The 21,460-nt window shown below is 38.8% G+C and overlaps 1 protein-coding gene across 3 annotated transcripts in view; it reads left to right on the forward strand.

Moving 5' to 3' along the window:
• Window positions 1-21,460, forward strand: part of kiaa0825 (KIAA0825 ortholog) — a 398,499-nt gene that overhangs the window by 258,960 nt on the left and 118,079 nt on the right. Inside the window, exon 20 of one of the 3 annotated variants that reach the window (XM_059644749.1) lies at window positions 19,225-19,546. The exons of the other annotated variants lie outside the window; for them this stretch is intronic. Within the exon in view, the coding sequence (XP_059500732.1) occupies window positions 19,225-19,243 (19 nt within the window). The 3' untranslated portion in view covers window positions 19,244-19,546. Of the gene's footprint in view, window positions 1-19,224; window positions 19,547-21,460 lie in introns of those variants that run through there. 3 annotated transcript variants of the gene reach the window in all.

The raw sequence follows: 21,460 nt of genomic DNA on the forward strand, positions 1-21,460 counted from the left end.
TTACATTTTTAAACAATCTACGTTGAGCACCCACTGTATTTCTACATGTATCCTAAATGAATTATGAACTGGAAACATTTGCCACAATGTATTCAACTCTTGCTGTGTCCACTTCTGCACAAAAAAAAAATTGTGGTCATTATGCTAACATTTTGGCATGGTTGATGTAAAAATACTAATTTGGCACTGGGTCCAAAAATGTGTAAAATAAATATTAGACGTTTTAAAATTCAAGTCATCATATTGTTCTTCACACCATTAGACTTCTAAATCTTATATCTAATGCTAAACAAACATAAGCCATAAAACAAAAAGAGGTTGTGTCAATCAAGAGATCTCATCTTCTGGGTAATTATAGATACAAATTACTCTTTAAGGAACTTTATTTCCTACATTGCTTTTGAGCAACATGATTTTGCTATAGTGAGATCAAGACAGCTTCTTTCTTTAATGGTACCCTGTACAAAGATTTTTTTTCTACATTGTTCGGGAGAGCCTCGTTTACTTCCCGTTCTTTTCCTGACATTGCTGTTTGGGCAGTTCCCATTTATTACTTAAAAACATGGAACAATTTAGTTAAATTAAGTTTTTTGTTTATATGGTTCCTCCTCCTTTTTCAGATCAAGTTTTATCATTTGCTTTCTTAAAGATTCCCCAGCATAGTAATCAGCATGATTACAACACATGATAGTTATTTTCAAGAAATATTTACTGTAGAAGCAAATAGGCAGATTTTGAAACAAGAAAGAGGTATTGATGATTTACAAAAACTGTATCAATACATTCATCAGATCAAATAAATTATCCTAGAGTTATGAGAAGGAAAAGTATGTTTTGGGTATTCGAAATGGCAATGAAAGAGTCAAGATCACTGAAGAGATTCCACAGAACTGGAAGCAAGCAAAGGTTCATGGCTATATCTGAAATGAGGGATGGTCAGATCCAGGTAACTATATTCTTGCATCTGTATATAATAGATATTCAACTGAAATGTAGTTTGGAAGAATAATGGTATGGAATGAGGGATGGAGAGGCCCACATGATAAACTTTGTTTACATCTTTGGAGATAGTTATGTATAAATATGGATCTTTCTAGAATATAACTTAATTGCACTTGACCTATGCTTAAATTCTCATTCACGCTTTGCTACCACTACCTTTGACAATTCCAATTCATTTCAAGCCACATTCTAACCTCTGTAAAATTGAAGTTATTCAAATCTGTATTATCCTAGTTTGAACTCATTCTAAATCCTGTTCACCCATTGCTCATGTTTACTGACCTACCACGACGCACAGTTTTTTGTTAAAGCTAGGTTTTAAAGTTCTCATCTACAGCCTCATCCCTCCCATCTCTGTGATTTACTCCAGCCCACAACCTTCCAAGATTATTGGTTCCTTTTCAATTCTTGCCTCTGAAGTACCTCCAATTTAAATTGCTTAAGCATTCACAGCTGCACCTTCAGCTGTCAAGACCTTAAGCTCCAAGCCTAAACCTCTCTACTCCTCTACATCTATTCTCCCTCCACGACACTTGTTAAAATCTGCCTCTTTAGTACATTTTCCTCACTATGTCCTAATGTGACTTGCTTTTACATTATAGTTGTTCACACTCTAGTGAATGCCTTGGACATTTTGCAATATTAACTGCATATATAATTGTTGTTGTTTCAGAATTAATTTCATAAAGACGAGAAAAGTCTGGAATTGATATTTGCAAGATAATATGTAAAATAATTAAGTTAAAGAGATAGCTAGAACGTTTAGCCAGAATAGTCCGCAGAGCAGGAGCTTTACAATGCATAGGTCAGATCTCATTTGTATGAAAATCCAGTCATAATGCATCAAGAAGGACATTGGAAGGGCTACTAAGTAGACCCACAGAATCACTTCAAGTTGAAAACAGCAAAGACAATGAACATTACAGATCAAAGAAAGGAGCACATGGCAACCGCACAGGCATGGAAAAAATTCTGTGGTATATATAAGGTAAACATATATGTGTCAATTTAAGGATGATCAGACCAGTAGGATAACAAAACCGATACATAGTTTGTGAAAAGTACATTGGAAACAAATTTTCGTTGGAAGGATTTTAAAAAATTCAAATAACTGATCTGATAATTCAGTGAAATCAAATCATGAATTGAGTTCAAAATGTGTTCAGAAATTAAACTTGCACAGATAGGTGTACGCTTTTCTTCTGTCTTACTTTATTTCTATGCTTTTCCACATGGCTGTTTGTGTCTAGTGCCTGCAAAACAGCTGAATTGTCCTACATTTTCAGATATAATTTTGACCTTAAGAACAGAGTTCCTATACCTAACTCACCAGATTACTGGCTTAGATTTTCATGGAGTAAGAGAGACTCTGTGGACCTTTATAAATGTTGGGGGTGTGCCCTTTTCCAGGATTCCCACCTCCTGTTTTCACTAACAAGGGAGAAGCATGTTGGTACCAAGACTATACCTTGCATTCCTGACCTGGCCATCTCAATTGCAAAAGTAGGAATTTCCAAGTCACCCCGTAATTTTGTGGAAGCTGGCTAGCATCTCAAATTCATGACCCATCAGTGGATCGGAAGTAATCAGAGATAATGGGAACTGCAGATGCTGGAGTCCAATAACAAAGTGTGAAGCTGGATGAACACAGCCGGTCAAGCAGCATCTCAGGAGCACAAAAGTTGACGTTTCAGGCCTAGACCCTTCATCAGGGCTTTTTTGCAGGGGGAGAGAGAGTTCCCTGAGGTTGGTCCGGTGGGTAACTTATTCAGATTGGGCATCCCTGGAAGAGGCTTCGCAGTGAGGTTAAAATTGTGATCAGAGATAATAGGAACTACAGATGCTGGAGAAACCAAGATAACAAAGTGTGAAGCTGGATGAACACAGCAGGCCACGCAGTATCTCAGGAGCACAATTTTTTTTCTCTGATGAAGGGTCGAGGCCCGAAACGTCAGCTTTTGTGCTCCTGAGATGCTGCTTGGCCTGCTGTGTTCATCTAGCTTCACACTTTGTTATCAGTGGATTGTAAGTGATTGCCTGAGTGGAGGTCATAAGAGTTGGAAGTTAGAGGAACCAATATTGAACAAAATAACCAGGACAAAGCCCTGGAGAATGAAGGTGTGCTTTTTAACAAATGAACTTTGGGACTCAACAGCCCCATTTGCGTTTCCAAAGTGTGTGTATGACGGGTGGGCCCAACCTCCATATACACCTGCTCCCTAACAACTCACCCATCCCTAATGAGGAAAAACATCTCAAAGATACATTTTCCCGAAGCCAAGTGCAAACCATTGCATTACTTATTTGATCAAATAAGGACACAACTATATGCAGTTTCAACTTCATCAAAGTAAAATACCTATTTGTTTTGAAAATTAAATAAAACCTAAATATCAGAAATATTGTAGGACATAATTTTAAAATTACAACTGATTAAGAACATAGAACATTACAGCACAGTACAGGCGCTTCAGCCCTCGACGTTGTGCCGACCTGTCATACCAATCTGAAGCCCATCTAACCTACACTATTCCATGTACGTCCATATGCTTTTCCAATGATGACTTAAATGTACTTAAAATTGGCGAATCTACTACCATTGCAGGCAAAGTGTTCCATTCCCTTACTACTCTCCGAGTAAAGAAACTACCTCTGACATCTGTCCTGTATCTTTCACCCCTCAATTTAAAGCTATGTCCCCTCGTGCTCGCCATCACCACCCTAGGAAAAAGGCTCTCCCTATCCACCCTATCTAACCCTCTGATTATTTTATATGTTTCAATTAAGTCACCTCTCAACCTTCTTCTCTCTAATGAAAACAGCCTCAAGTCCCTCAGCCTTTCCTCGTAAGACCTTCCCTCCATACCAGGCAACATCCTAGTAAATCTCCTCTGCACCCTTTCCAAAGCTTCCACATCCTTCTTATAATGCGGTGACCAGAACTGTACGCAATACTCCAAATGCGGCCGCACCAGAGTTTTTTGTACAGCTTCACCATAACCTCTTGGTTCCGGAACTCGATCCCTCTAATAATAAAAGCTAAAACACTGTACGCCTTCTTAACAGCCCTGTCAACCTGGGTGGCAACTTTCAAGGATCTGTGTACATGGACACAGAGATCTCTCTGCTCATCTACACTGCTAAGAATCTTACCATTAGCCCTGTACTTTGCCTTCCGGTTACTCCTACCATAGTGCATCACCTCACACTTGTCTGCATTAAACTCCATTTGCTACCTCTCAGCCCAGCTCTGCAGCTTATCTATGTCTCTCTGCAACCTACAGCATCCTTCATCACTATCCACAACTCCACCGACCTTAGTGTCGTCTGCAAATTTACTAACCCATCCTTCTACGCCTTCATCCAGGTCATTTATAAAAATGACAAACAGCAGTGGACCCAACACCGACCCTTGCGGTACACCACTAGTAACTGGTCTCCAGGATGAACATTTCCCATCAACTACCACCCTCTGTCTTCTTTCAGCAAGCCAATTTCTGATCCAAACTGCTATATCTCCCACAATTCCATTCCTCTGCATTTTGTACTTTAGCCTATTGTGGGGAACCTTATCGAACACCTTGCTAAAATCCATATACACCACACCAACCGGTTTACTCTCATCTACCTGTTTGGTCACCTTCTCAAAGAACTCAATAAGGTTTGTGGGGCACGACCGTCCCTTCACAAAACCATGCTGACTATCCCTAATCAATTTATTCTTTTCTAGATGATTATAAATCCTATCCCTTATAACCTTTTCCAACACTTTACCAACGACTGAGGTAAGGCTCACTGGTCTATAATTAGCAGGGTTGTCTCTACCCCGCTTCTTGAACAGAGGAACCACATTTGCTATCCTCCAGTCATCTGGCACTATTCCTGTAGACAATGACGAGTTAAAGATCAATGCCAAAGGCTCGGCAATCTCCTCCCTGGCTTCCTAGAGGATAAATTCCATCCGGCCCAGGGGACTTATCTATCTTCACCTTCTGAAGGATTTCTAATACCTCTTCCGTGTGAACCCCAATCCCACCTAATCTAGTAGCCTGTATCTCAGTATTCTCCTCGACAACATTGTCGTTTTCTAGAGTGAATACTGTTGAAAAATATTGATTTAGCGCTTCCCCTATCTCATCTGACTCCACACACAACTTACCACTACTATCCTTGATTGGGCCTAATCTTACTTTCGTCATTCTTTTATTCCTTAAATACCTATAGAAAGTCCTAGGGTTTACCCTGATCCTATCTGCCAACAACTTCTCATGTCTCCTCCTGGCTCTTCTGAGCTCTCTCTTTAGGTCTTTCCTGGATACCTCATAGCCCTCACGTGCCCTAACTGAGCCTTCACATCTCAGCCTAACATAAGCCTTCTTCCTCTTGACCCGAGATTCCACCTCCTTCGTAAACCACGGCTCCCGCACTCTACAGCTTCCTCCCTGCCTGACAGGTACACATTTATCTAGGACACACAGGAGCTTTTCCTTGAATAGGCTCCACATTTCTAATGTGCCCATCCCCTGCAGCTTCCTTCCCCATTCTATGCTCCCTAAATCTTGCCTAATCTCATCCTAGTTGCCTTTCCCCCAGCTATAACTCTTAAATGTTTACTTTTGTAATTAATGCTCAACCTGTTCTTATTACACGGTTTCACACAAACAAATATATAACATTTATTTTTTTGAACAACTTATGTAGAACAGTCTACAACTCTCCATAAACCTTTGTTTGTGACTTCACACTGATTACAGAATATTGTACTAATGACAACAGAGCAAGTTCTGTGATGCTGACCTCCCAGTTCAGAGTCATGCTGTTTCAGAATGCCATTCAAGTAATTGCTGTAACCAAATTTCCAATTATTTATCCCTTCAGGTTAAGCTGCCAGTCTGAGCATGACAGCTTTGAATTTACTATTAAACCTGTTCTGGTTCAATAATATTTTTGTGGACTGTATTTGTTGATTAGATATAGCAGTAGGAAACCAGTTATCTGAATTGCAAGCTAACAAACTGTTTCCTAGTATTAGAAATGCATTTTTCACCATTAAGAAACCTGTAACAGATAAGTATATTAAGGAGTAAGAAGAACAGTAATAAACTTCAGTAGAGTAGACTGGCCAGTGAAATATGCATACACATGAGAGATTGAATCTGTTGTGGGAAAACATGAAGTGAATCAGTCTTGGTGATAGTACACGGAGAATAAATATATGTAAAATTTTAAAAGTAGTGCAGATTAGAGATACCCTGATTACATAGATCTTTGAAGCAGTTTTGACAAGTTAGTGAATCTGTTTTCAAAATTCAGATATATCCTTGATTTTTTATTTATTGCATAACTATGTAGTGGTAAAGAGCAGAATTTTCAAGCTAGGAAGAGGCGAGTTCTGACTTGTATGGAGTCAAACATCCCGGAAATTGATATCAAGTCAGGGTTTCAATGCCATCACATCAGCTGGCTTTTTTTGTAGTCGAATCTGAGGTCAGACACTCATAGGTAGAGCAATTTAGATGATTAAAAAGGCAATTAGGAACTTCTTTGTTGAAAATCTATGTAAGTATGTGGACTGTCCCTTTAAGACTGATCACATGCGTGATGACACCATTAGCTGTTTTGGAGGGAAACAGTTTGGTCTAGCTTGCAGTCTTATTGAGTAAACACATCCCTAACAAAGGTCTTTTTGTTTTAAATGCTAAGGCCTCCTAGTACTCCTTGATAATGTTAAAAAGAAGAAAACTGGTGACCAGAATAAACGTGCTTCAAGATCACTGAATAAATCCACTGAGTCATGGTCTTCATGGCAAACCTTGAGGCACTTTGATAAAATAAAGAAAATAAATCAAATGGCACCATTGCTGTATCAAAGCTTGAACAGTCAGCAAAAAATAAAGAGTTCACCCCAAGGATGAGGTGAACAGTGTAGAAGAAGTTTGCCTCCACCATGAAGGAACACTGAGCAGTCAGCACTTTAGATGTAGGGAAGTGTTTTGAGCTAAGAGGTAGATTCAAAATAAAAATAAAACACCGCAGGAGTACCTTGTTTTAAACAGAATTGGTGAGGAAGTGCTAAATTTTTATGGCACAGTATATTGTGCTGACCCTTCCCATTTTAAAATTTTAACATGTTCAAAATGGTGGGAATATTTGGCATTACAGAGCAGGCAATGGCCTAGTCATGTTATCGCGAGACTATTAGTCCTGAAACTCAGCTAACGTTCTGGGGATCAGGGTTCAAATCCCACCATGGCAGGTGGTGGAATTTGAATTCAATAAAGAATCTGCAAGAATGAGTCACATGATGACCATAAATCCATTATCAATTCTTGGGAAAAACGCATCTGATTCACTAATGTTTTTTAGGAAGGAACCTGACATCCATACATGGCTCTGGCCTATATGTGACCCCAGGCGCACAGCAATGTGGTTGACTCTTAACTGCTCTCTGGGTAATTAATGTTGATTTAGCCAGTGATGCCCACATCCCCTGAATGAATTTGAAAAAAAACTTGTAGGACCATGTGTTGAAAATGAAGACAGCTGAAACTCCTATGCAGACGAATTCCATTATTTTGTTCAAACTAACAAAATGTACATAGAAGTAATCATTCTTACCTTCCTGAGGAAAATCTTTTAATTTTCTGAAGAGTCTGATGCAGCCAGAGAAACCAGATTCCAAAACTTATGAAGGAATAATAGGAATTCTACAGAACCATTTTACACCAGAACTATTGGTGATTGCTGAAAGACTCAGTTTCCACAAACAGAATAAGTAAATTGGTGAATCAATCTCTCAGTTTGTAGCAATTTTAAAGAAGTTAGCAGAATTTTGTAAATTCGGAGGCAACTTAAATGGTGCTTTCAGAGATGGACTGATATGTGAGTTAAATGTGAAGCAATCTGGAAGAGATTATTGATGGAAATAAACCAAGACTTAAAGAAAGCACTGGAAGTAGCAGTCTCAATGGAACTAGCAGCCAAGGAAGGTCAACAGCTAAACCAGACTATGAGTGTCCATAAAATGGTGGCAAAAAGAGCTTAGAAAATGGCAGCTGAGCGACAAGCACCAACTCAAAACTTCATTCGGTGTGGTAAATCAGGTCATGCAATCGCAAATTACTGGTGTAAAGAAGCTGTATACAGAGACTGTGGCAAAAAGAGCACATTGAATGAATGAGTGATAATGGGAACTGCAGATGCTGGAGAATCCAAGATAATAAAATGTGAGGCTGGATGAACACAGCAGGCCCAGCAGCATCTCAGGAGCACAAAAGCTGACGTTTCGGGCCTAGACCCTTCATCAGAGCCTCTGATGAAGGGTCTAGGCCTGAAATGTCAGTTTTTGTGCTCCTGAGATGCTGCTGGGCCTGCTGTGTTCATCCAGCCTCACATTTTATTACATTGAATGAATGTGTTTGAGGAAGGAACATGAACAACATACAGGAAAAGTATAGAAATCAAACGATAGGAAGAAAGCACAGGCATGGGAAAAGCCCATATTCTCAGTCTGCAGAGGGGATACTATCAAACATATTGGCCATTGCTGCTGACACCGACTGATACTGGGCCACTCCCTCACAGAATGATAAACTGACGAGAATGGAGGTGGACACCAGAGCAACAGTTCCGTTGATGTTTGAAAGTGTGTATCAGGAGCGGCTGAGTCACAGCACTACATCCCTCTAAATTTGTGCTAAGAATACACACAGGCAAAACATTAGCTTTAAGGGATTATATCATTGTGAAATGTTAATTATACTGTCAGTCTGAAGATTTGTCCTTAAATGTTACCAAAGGAAATTTCCCAGCTGTATTGGGAAGAACGTGGATGAAGAAAATCAAATTCAGTTGGGCCAAAGTAAATTTCTTGTCAGGTTCTGAGCCTGATCTGTCACGGGCAGTACAGTGGTTAGCACTGCTGCCTCACAGCGCCAGGGACCTGGGTTCGATTCCACCTTTGGGCAACTGTCCATGTGAAGTTGGGACATTCTCCCTAAGTCTGTGGGTTTCTGCCAGGTGCTCCGGTTTCCTCCCACAATCCAAACGTGCAGGCTAAGTGGATTGGTCATGCTAAATTGCCCATAATGTACAGGATGTGTAGATTAGTTGTGTTACAGGGAAAGGGTAGGATGGGATGCTCTGAGGATCAGTATGGACTTGTTGGGCCGAAGATCTTGGTTCCACACTGTAGGGATTCTATGATTAAATGAAAAAATTCTAAAGACACATACCTCTGCTTTTAATGGGGGCCTGGAAAGCACAGAAAAGATCTCTGTCAAATTAAATATCAAGAATGAGAATCAAGCAAAATGTTGCAAGGCTGGACCAGTGCCTAATTCCATCAGACCAAAGGCTGAGGCAGAAAGCAAACCAAAAAGTTAAAATTAAACAAGGATAGCACAGACAATAATCTGCTTAATAAACTCAACTGTGATCACAACACCTGCGACATTGGTAATGCATAATCACATGCTCACCTGGTAGTTGCAGCTGAGCCAACAACCTTCAAGGAGCAGTTTAAGGCTGATGAAGCTCAAGAGGATAAGACAGGCATCATCTATTACGGAATTAGCAGATTAAGTACAACTGTACAATGGACAAAAGGATCCACACTAATTCAGCCTAGTGCCAAATATGAAGTGAAGCAAAAATAATCCATCATTGAGCTGGTTATTTTCAAATAAATCAGAGGACAGTGGAAGATACACTTGCAACATTGAGCACCAAAGAAACAGTGCTTCCTTGCAAGTTAATGCCATTCAGTAGTTTTCAAACAAGTGCTTCAGAACAAGGAAGCTAATGAAGGTAGCAAAGCCATGCTATGGTCTGAGCTTACTAAGCCTGATGCTCCCGTAGAGTGGAGAAAGGAGATGGCAGCACTTCATCTGGTATGAAATAAAGTCAGTAGGTTCTATTGGCGAACTGTCAATCTGCAATCTGAAATGAGAGGATGTGGGAGAATAGGCAAACAAAGAGACCTAAGAGTGCAGTTGCATTGTTCCTTGAATGTGGAGCCACAGATAGACAGACATGTGAAGAAGACATTTGGCACGCTTGCCTTTATTGGTCAATGTATTGAGAAGAGGAGTTGGGATGTCATGCTGTGACTTTGCAGCATAGGTGAGGCCACTTTTAGAATGCTGCATTCAGTTCTGGTCTCCCTGCAGTAGGATTGATGTTAGGAGTCTTGAAAGGATTCAAAAAAGATTTACAAGGATGACTCTAGGATTGGAAGGTTTCAGCTATAGGACGAGGTTGAATAGGCTGGGGCTATTTTCCCTGGAGCATCGGAGGCTGAGGGGTGACGCTATAGAAGTTTATAAGTGAGGGTTATGTATAAGGTGAAGAGCCAAGGTCTTTTTCCCAGGATAGGGGAGTCCAAAGCTAGAGGGCATAGGTTTAAGGTGAAAGAGAAAAGATTTTCACGCAGATAATGGTGCATGTATGTCACGAGCTGCTAGAGGAGGTGATGGAGGCAGGTTTAAAAGGCATCTGGCAGAATGTAGAGGGATGTGGGCCAAATGCTGGCAACTATCAAGATGGCAACCAGTAGAACTCACCACAGTGTGTCTGCTCTGACTGCTTTTCTTTCTTCTGTTTTTGTTTTGTTTTTTCTTTTTTTCTTTTAGTCCTTTAGTCTATAGAGCTTGGTCATGGAGACAGTGACAGCAGTGGCAGGCAACTTTGACAGTCGGCCACAAGGCAGCTAGTGGCATCATGGATTCATCAAAGTCCAGAGCAGTACCAGAGCGGGACTGTGCAATGAGGCAACAAAGGAGCATGGCAATGGCTGGATAGCACAAATCTGGATGGCAGCAGCAGCAAAACAGCAATAAGGACCTTGCAAGCAGCAACAAAACCTGGTGTGCCCAATGGAGATTAGCAGCAGTGGCATGAGGCAAACACAGGCAAGTCTTAGCCCATTGCAGGAAAACATGCCTGGCGCAGGGGAGAATCAGCCCTGCCGGATAAAGTCCAACTTGCAGCATCTGCAAGAGCATAGCTTAAGAAAGGACTGTCATTTTTGAATTTTTAAACTTTATTTCTTTCTTCTTAGAATAAAAGTGGAAAAATACTATATTGCGGAACTTTTTAATTTGTATCTTCAGTTTCCTATTTTCGTAATTAAGATTTTGTACCTAGGTATTGTATGCTTAAAATGGCGCCATGTCTGGTGACATTGTACACTTTTCATTGTGCTATTGTACCCCATACTTGGGTACATGTGACAATAAAAACTAAAACTAAATCTAAATGGGACTAGATCAGCTTAGGATATCTGGTTGGCACAGACAGATTGGACCTAAAGGCCCGTTTCTGCGTTGCATAACTATGACTCTGCAGCATACCTGTGACTCCGGAGATTAGTAGACCACATTCTCACTTAAAGTGACAGAAATGCTAGTGGTCTTCATGAAATCTTTGGATGACATTGTTGGAGAAGAGAGAGGAATGATCATCTTGGAGTATAGAATGCCAGAGCCCAAAGTCAATTCTGTCTAGGAAAAGGACAATATTCAAGTGACAAATATGAACTACTGCATGCTGGAAAACACAGTTGTCTTATTGTATGCAACAAGAATAAAAAGGATGGTAGATCATGTAGATTCTTGGAATCAGTCTGTTCAGACATGTTTTGACACACCCCTGGATTAGGTGGGATTGCACTTGCGGAAAATTTATTAATAGAACAATTGCTAAAGTCGCCATCCAAGAGCTGACCTTCAAAGCACAAAAAATCTGGAGCTCAGAGATTAACGAAGGTGAAAATGGATCTTTTGGAAGCATATTTTCTCATGAAAGCGTTGATGAATTTTACTGGATTATAAATAAGCCATTCCTGGAAGGTAATTAACAATTTGAGGTATTTAATATTGGCTGAAAATACATCCTTAACATTAAGGATGAAAAAAGATTAGAAAGAGTCATACATATGAAATATCTCAGTGAGGAACTGTAAACTAATTGACAACTCATCAAGTCACAACCAAGGACTCGGGAGAGTATGCATGTGAAACAGAGACTTCTAAAACTAGACCTACTGTCATTGCAAATGAAGTGATCAACCAGCTTAGCAAAGAATTACATAACATAAAAACTGAAGAGAAAGGAACTGCCATTTTTAAACATGTAATGGAACAACCAAATGAATGATTGTCAGGAGTAAAGGGAATGGCCAGCAAAGCAATGGAAAAATAAACAAAAGCCTGAGTTGCACTAAGAGCCGCATAGGAATCAACGTTCTTCAGAAGTCTTACTTTCTGTTTTATATTAGCCATTTTAAATATTGTAAATGTTTTTATAGCAGGAACCTTTGATGCAAAGGGTTCTGTGCATTTGTGTAAGTATGGTGGGCTGTCTCTAAGAGTGTGTTTATATGAAGTCATGATGATGTCATCTACCATTTTGGAGGGAAAATACAGCCTAGTTTGTTGCCTTGTAGAGAGAACATTTTAATAGAGCTATTGTTATCTTAAACACAGCAGCCTCATTGTCCTTAAGAACGTAGCAGGCAGACACATTATACTCTGTCTGCATCTCTGCAGCCACCAAGTCAAATGCATAGAAGGAAGAGCTTCTTTTTGTGAAACTGGAAAGCTGTGGCGACTTTGGTCAGTTAAACTGAAGAATTACAACCTTAGCCATTGAGAGATTGCTGTTCAAAGGACTTCTTTCAGAAAGTGGATTTGTTGAGTGACAGGTGGTTGTGAAACACTTGGAAAGCACTTACCCTATCAAGGATTCCTCCACTGCCAACCTTTAATGTGCAATGGTTGCACCTTAAGTAGTTCTACTTTCTACCTATACTGAGAGGTAAGAAAAACATCTGTATCACTGGCAAAAACTGCAACAGCAGAAGGAGGAATAGCACTAACAATGAGACCAACCACCTGCTCACCACAGGAGGATAGACACTGAAATTTAACTAGAATGAGGCAACATAATCATCACAGAGGCTCAATCTTTTGATATAACAAAGTACTAATGTCTTAAGCAGCACAGTCTCTGTGGCCACGTGACTTCTACCATTTGGAGCCACCTGGAACAAGACTTCTTTTTAAATGAAGGAGGCAGTCATGCACTATCAATAGTTGACAAGATGCCTTTCATTGGTCATCACTGCCTCTCCCTAAAATATATGCTCTCTTCTGTGAGAAGTGGAAGCAAAGAGATGGGAATATTAATAATGTCTTGTTTAGACAGGTGGGAAGGACATCATTTGTGGTGGGCCGTTGTGAGACATGGGTGAGAGAATGGCTGATGATGAACATGTATACTGATTGATGAAATTGAGGAGAGGATAAGTGGAATTGCAAGCTGTCTTTCTGACAAGTGCTGTGCAAGGGAATGCTGGCAAATCAAAATGTGCAGCTTGGCATCTGAAATTGTTATCCCACTCATCCATTACACTTTCCTGAGGTCCTGGATTCTCTCTGTACATTGCATCTATATTGGAGAGCGCACTTCTGCTGTGACGTTCTTCCACTGATTTCTTCTCAGTGGAAGAGATTATTTTTTTCCTTGGAGAGATTTTCTTTCTGCTACCCCCAAATTCCACAGAAGTGCCAGTAAGAGTGAGAAACTTGAGGAACATCCCTTCTAGGCGTCTTCCCTAATGCTGCACAATCAAAAATAAATTTGGCCAAATGGCCTAATTCTGCTTCTGTGGTTTAATAGTCTTAAAAATCAAATTTTAGTGGAGCTTTTGAGCTCATGACATGATATCTGTTAATTGAATTCCTTCCTGAGATAATCGACATGTCATTCCAAGGGTTACTACTGACAAAAAACTGAGCTGGATTAACCATATAAATACTGTGGATACAAGAGCAGGTCTGAGGCTAGGCATTGTGTAACTGACCTCCTGATTCCTCAATGTCCGTCCACCATCCACAAGGCACAAGTCCGGAGTGTGATAGAATACTCTCCATCTGCCCGGTTGAGTGCAGCTCTAACAACAGTCAATTCTGGACGTTGTACTGGAGGAATAATGTCAAATATTAGAGAGATTGTAGAGGAGATTTACCAGAATAATAATAATTATAAATTATATGAAGAGATGAGCTAAGCTGAACTTAGAACAGGAAATTTAATTTAATTGAGGTGTTCAGTGTTTTGTACGTCTGGAGAAACAAAATACCTAGAATAAAGAGAAACTGGTTCTAGTGATGATAAAAGAACTTCTCATTAAAATAATTGGCAAGCAAAAACAAACAGGAGTTGAGAGGAATATTTTCCTTCCTACTCAGTGAGTTGTTATGATTTGGAATGAAGTGCCTGAAAAGTGATGATTCTGCCTTGCATGTGCTCAAGTTGATGTGTGTAAGTCCCTCTGGCAGAATCGGAATTATTAGGAAGTGAAGCAGGGTTCAAGTTTTATTCCTTTGATTTTCCTGTAAATTTCTGCCTGAAATTTTCCACTGAAAATTCAGTGGAATGGAGAAATGAATCTCTATCCTCGTTAATGCAAGACACCTGCAAAAGGTTGCTTCACGTGTGCATTTTTAACTTAAGTTCTTAATTTAAGAAGCATATAATTGAACAAGTCTCTGAAAAACTGGTTTATTTTGTTAAGAACTTCAATTGTTGAGAATTCACTACCTAAATATTCACGTCTCTCAATGAAAAAAATCAATGTTCCGTGAGTTTGCTGAGGAGTTGGTCATACTTTAACACAAAACTTGCAATTCACCAATGTAGTTCAAAGACCCATTATGTCTATACATATTGATGTGGTTGCCATGCAGCTGTGGCATTCATGTCATTAACATCCATGCAGCATAATAATGAGTTATAGAGCAGCAAATGGTCACAAGTCTTCGTACATCCGACAAAATATGATAGATTTATGAAAAGTCTTATTTTCCTTTCATTGTAATGGAAGATGCAAAGCAGTTTTGATCCAATTATAATTTGACATGGATGCAATATGATCGTTCCTCAAAAAAGTCCCCAACTTCCTTAACTTTGATGACAAATTAATGCTGAAAAATTATTTGCTAGATTCTAATTGTGACAGGTACATAGCATTTTAAGCTTAAAAGATGATGCATAACAACACCGATGTGATACGTTCAAGTTTTTTTTATCTATATGTTGGGAAAAAAACAACTTTTCTGTCAGCTATTTTCTAACTTTCTAGATTTCACTGGCTGCTAGACAATGGTGTGTACAGCTACTGGCATGCATTTAAATATGCTTGCATAGAATTTTACTTTCCTCAAATAAAGTGACACAAGTGCATAATGTGACCTAGCTGTCCAATCACGTCTCGTCCAAAAATCTTTCAGATATCTTTTACGCTTAGTGCAAGATAGCTTAGAATATGCACCTCATGTTTCCAATTTAATTTTAGTTTGAGCCAGTTCTTTGGTAGGTGGTACAATCATGACATGATGCTCACCAGCAATATAAGTATTCAAAAAGGACCCTTGAACCCCAGTTTCCGCATTTCTGCTGTCTCTGTTCTCCTTCAATTTTTATGCAGTATCCAAGACCAGCAGTTTTCCAACTTTTGAGTTCAGAATAATAATGGCAGCTCAAGTTCTTATCATTAGTGAAAAACAAGAACATTTTCTCTATACCTTGCCTGAACATCAAATCCTTTAGACTTCATTATTAAAAATATACAAATGTATGGTTGTTCAGACTGGGAATATAGCTGTGAGAAATGTAAATTGCTGATAACTTGGGTAGCACTACTAATTGCCCATGATAGTGAACTAAATTATGAAGCCTATACCTAAAAATTAAATTGATTTGTTAAGTAAAACTCCTGTAATTCAGAATGTTATCTTGAACCATTTCCTTGGCACTGACTGTTCTATGCTGCTTACAGGACAAATGGAATTAAAATACAAGGTATACAAGATAATGAGAGGCATAGATAGAGTTGATAGCCAGAGACTATTTCCCAGGGCAGAAATGGCTAGCACGAGGGGTCATAGTTTTAAGCTGGTTGGTGGAAAGTATAGAGGGGATGTCAGAGGCAGGTTCTTTACGCAGAGAGTTGTGAGAGCATGGAATGCGTTGCCAGCAGCAGTTGTGGAAGAAAGGTCATTGGGGTCATTTAAGAGACTGCTGGACATGTATATGGTCACAGAAATTTGAGGGTGCATACATGAGGATCAATGGTCGGCACAACATTGTGGGCTGAAGGGCCTGTTCTGTGCTGTACTGTTCTATGTTCTATGTTCTATGTTCTAAAATGAGGCTAGCCAGTTTATCCACTGTAATCCTGTTGCCCACCGTCAAGAGTCCTGATCTTGACCTGTTCTTTTGAGCAAAATGTTATAACACTTGCAAGAAATTAACAGGAACCATCTCTATGAATATGTCAATTCTGTGCAATGGTGCCATGCCCCAACTCTCAATGGACGTGGGTGACCCTATTTCGGCAGAACCGGGATCACGTTATAAGTGGCAGCCAATTAAGGGCCTGCATCTGAGTGACCAGTCCCTAGTAGCAACCAACTAAATTAGAGAGCAAACAACTCAGCAGCACTACCTCTGGGGCTGCAACCAAAGAAAGAGGACACATTTGTGGATATGCAGTCTCCAACGTAAGTTGCGTAGGGTTTGAGTGTAGAGGAGACAGTCAGACAAGCCCCAGCAAAGGGTGGGCATTACTGAAGGCAGGTGGAGATGATGCAGTGTAGGAGGCCATTACTACCTTGGGGCTGAGGGGAACCTCTCCAGGGACCAAAGGGTGCACACACCTAGTCACAGAGAGCTCTGGAGGCTGAGTCTTTTTGTATATTGAAAACTGGGATAGATTGATTCTTGATCAGTAGAGGAATCGAGATTTATGGGGAAAGTAGAGGAAAGGGGACGTGACGAATGTTGGATCAGTGGTGATCCTATTCAATGGTGGAGCAGCTTGAGGGATTAAATAGCCGACTCCTGTTCCTATTTCTTATAATTTTATGATATGAAAAAGAAGCCTGTTCTGAGGTAGCTGATGTTTTCCTGGCAGTATACCTACATATGGAGAGCATTCTTATTGCTGATAAAATGCCTACAGAGGCAGGAATACACTAATTGGCTCCTTAAGTGGCTTGATTGGGTAATTACAATTGTTCACAGGTCAACTATAAATACATTTTTCATGTGTGTAGCTGTTGTGGCATAGTGGTTGTGTCCCTGCCTCTGAACTACAAGACTTGGATTCAAATGCCCCATATTTCAGAAGTATGTTATTACATCTCTGAGCAGGTTCATTAAAACATCTGTTGTCTAACCAGAGGTATAATCTTAACAGGCTGACTAGAATAATTATCCTCTACTGTCAATGATAAATTACATTAGTGCTTTGTTTTTCAACTTTTTAAAAAGATCTTGTTTACAGCTCCAAACTTCCATATTATCTACACAGGTAGTGACATAGTTTCTAAAAGAGATCCATCAGGACCACATTAAAAGTAGATCATTACAGCAAATCTGTACGTGTCATCAAGCTCGTCTAGATATTTCAGTTCATATTTGTTTTAAAATTTATTTCTGGAAGCTAATTTTATTTCTCTAATTAAATAAATAGTAAAATTTCTCTTTCCTTCATTTTATAAGCCTTAAGAATTTGTTGTTTTGATATTGAATTAATATTAATTAAAACTCTTAACTCCAGAGTGTTTCAACTTCAATTTGTAGCTCATTCAAGGCACGCCCTTAATTATGTCACTACTTTCTTATCCATTAAATAAATTTTGTGCCAGATTCAAGTAAATATCAGCTTAAATGACCAGTCATTAAGGTAAAAGAAATGACCATTATGAGCAACAAATAGTGGGCAAAATATTCTTGCTTTGTTGTAATTTGCCACCAGTACTAGTTGAAAATAAAGGTTTTTTTTCTTAAAAGCAACACCCTTTGAAAGTAAAGTATGAAAAAAAATCTTGTGAATATACAAAATGAGAGCAGATGTAGATCATTCAACCCCCTGAAATTACTCCACCATTCAAAAAGATCATGTCTAATAGTTTGTTTTGAATTTCATATTCACAACTGCCCAGATAATCTTTTATTTCCTTGCCTAACAAGAATCTTTTACCTCTGCTTTAAAAGTGTTTAATGACTCCAGAAAGTCACAGAAAGAAAAGATTTCCTTATTACCTAATTTTAAAACAGTATCTCCTAGTTCAGGACTCATCCTTTCCGAAGTCCACATTGACAAGACCATTAAGCATCTAATGAACTAAGTCACTGACCATTCTTCTAAACTCCAATGAAATCAAGCCTTCCAAACAATTTTCATTGTATGTATCAAGCTAGTAACCACCTCCACTATATCCTTCCTTTAAAAAGGAGACAAAACTGTGTTTACATAATTTAAGATGTGGTCTCACTAATCCTCGAAGGTTGATTGGAAAATTTCTATTGGTCTCTGACAATCAGCCTTAGTAGGCCAGTAACTCCTTAATTGGCTGTCCTTTGCTTGTGGATAGGTAGATTTTCCTGTCTTTGTCCTGCATTCAAAGAAATAGCCTGTGCCAGAATGGTTCTGGTGGGATGAAGTTTTGCAGCCACCTGTTTCCCACCCCTTCCTAGGGTTTTAAATCCTGCTGATTTTAGACTATTAAAATAATTTAAGAAAGTACTTATTGTACTGTGGAGTAGCAACCCAAATGCTGAGTTCAAATCCCACCATGATAAATGGTGAAATTGAATTCAATCTGTTAATTTGTGCATTATAATACCTAATGAACTGTTGCATAACCACAATTAATTCACTAATCATCTTAACTAAGTCTGAAATAAATCCAAATGCTGGAAATATTCCGTAGGTCAGGCAGCATTTGTAAAGTGAAAATTAATCTATAGTTCGCATTGATAATGACCAATCATCAGAATGAAGTCTGACATGCACATGACTTCAGTTTTGCACGACATGGTTGACTTAATACTGTCAGGGATATTGTCGGTTTCACATTTCAACACTATTGTTTTTCGTCTTTGGGAAATAATAGAAAATGTTGGTTGAATTAGCAGGCTAGATTTCTGCTTTAGGTAAATAAAGGAGGGGTAACATAGCCCATTAGTCCTGAAATCCCAAGGAATGTTTCTTTTTGTCATTATACCACAAATTGAAGTGGTAAAAACAGGCATTATGTTTCCTATGAAAACTGAAAGACATTTTTTAAAAAAGCAACTTTTTCCTAGCTACTGTCAGTTCTGAGGAAGCATTGCTGCACTCGAAACAATAACTCCATTTTCTCTCCACAGATGCTGCGAGACCTGCTAAGCTTTTCCAGCAATTTCTGTTTTTGATTTTACTACCAATTACTGTTCCCACCAAGAAATTAGTATCTCATTTGTATGACCCTTTTGCCATGTTTTCAAGAAATCAAACACTTCAAAATATGTGGCTGATATTCCACAATAGATGCTGGATAAACAGAAGCTTTATTACTAATAGTTCTTTATTGATTCTGTTCAATGTCGCTGCCCTCCAGATGTAAGTAGACCTACATTAGTATGGTATTGTTCATTCTTATATTAAGCTAACCATAGGTGGGACTGAGAATTTTCACTCTCTACACCAAGGTGACAGGCCAGTTATATCAGAAACTTCCACCTGGAATCGAATGAATTCCGAATAAGCAATTTAGATTAATCTGAGTTGTAAATTAAGTTTTTAAAAATGTAACATTTTGATTAGAATTCATTGAAGTATTCAGTTATAAATATACTGTAACACAATTCTTAATGAAAACAGCTTTCTTGTAAATGACAGAATTTGACTTGTATATAATTTATACTTGTATAATAGCCTGTGACCAACAAGAAGCTAAACTGTGGCTGTCAGGAAGAAATGATTATCGGCGATGCAACTTAATATTATTCTTCTGCAATTAGTTTTTGCAATTTTTTTTGTAGAATAAAAAAAACTTGTCAAAATTTGTATTTTTTTATAAAATATTTATGGCATTTTAATTATATGTATTAAATAAAGTCCAATGAAGTACGTTATAACCTAAGTATTCTGACTGTATGTACGTCACCTCAACAAGTGATCTTGAGTAATTGTGAAATTTAAAAATAACCTGATTAATAATGTAAAGTACTGGAAAAAGCTTAAATGTATTTTTCATTGAATCTGACACGTTTAGAACTGAAGTGTATCCACTAAGAATTTTGTAGTCTAAGTCCTTAACTTAAAAAAAAATGTTTTTCATAATATCCCCAGTTTTCGCCTGTTTCTATGGCAACAGGACTATTTGTCTGAGTATGCTGTCCATAGTTAAAACCACATCCAGCAGTGTCGGCAAAACATCCAGATACATCAAAGATGAATTCATCTGCTCAATTTGATTTGGCCAATTAATGTAAGAACAGCTGAAGGGGGCTAAGAGAGGGCAGTTATTTAGGGTAACACAACCTCTTACAGTGCAATACGTGGTGGGTGTGTGGGGAGGGAATTTAGCATGCTGTCAAAGGCATTAGCAGAGGAAAGTCTAGGGCCTCTTACACCTAACAGATATGAAGCTGTCAGACAAAGAATTGCACTATTCATTAAATGACACTTCTGTGCTCTCTCTCTGCAAACCTGCAGTGAAGAGAAACAAGCTGGGAAGCTACAGAGATGGGCACTTTATACATCTGACAATGATGATGGACACATTGAGCAATTATGTAGATACAAAAGCTAGACAAGAACCAGATCAGCAGTATGTTGATGCTAGATGCCTTAGTTTTTTTTAACTGAGGTGAAAAAAGATTTAAAATGAACACTTCAGGTACTTTCTGTATGTTTGAATGAATATGGCTGACAACTAGTGCAAAGTACCTGGGAGATCCCCAGGGGTCAGTACCTTTTAAGAATCTTATGCGTAAGTCATGATGATTTGATTTAGGACCCATTATCAACATTCTGTTACTTATATCTGCATGATCTTGCACTGATTGATACCGATTCTGCAGCCATGCGCTCTGTAATACACTGTCAGGAAATGCTGACAGGTGCAATGAAAAAACAATAAATGCAGGGCAACAGTAATGTAAAGGTCTAGCTGGGCTGTATGAAAACTGATAGCTGGGATATTGGCTTCTGTGTTACCACATACACCAGCCCCTCTGAGAATTTAGCTAGTGAGTGAATTAAAATGGTCTCCAGGTAGATGGCAGGGATCTTCATTTCAAGAAGACTTCACCCTCACCAAAGAATTGTATTATAGGATATGCCAATGAGAAATCAAAGAATTAGGTTTTTCAGAAAATTAAATACATCTGAAAAGTAGACTATAAAAAAGGCTGTTTTCTGTAAAGAAATTTCTTTAACTTTGTGCTCTGAGCATTCTAATTGGCACTTGCGGTTTTAATAAAGTAGCTTTTTTTTATCCATATACCTTGAATCAGCTTTTTCAAAATAAAAAAGTAATTCTCTGCTGAATTTGTTATCTCTCAATTTCAATTTCCTTGAATTCAGGTAGTAGAGGATCACTTCCTCCCACATATCCCC

This window comes from Stegostoma tigrinum, chromosome 3 (assembly GCF_030684315.1).
Source record: "Stegostoma tigrinum isolate sSteTig4 chromosome 3, sSteTig4.hap1, whole genome shotgun sequence".
Lineage (NCBI taxonomy): Eukaryota > Metazoa > Chordata > Chondrichthyes > Orectolobiformes > Stegostomatidae > Stegostoma > Stegostoma tigrinum.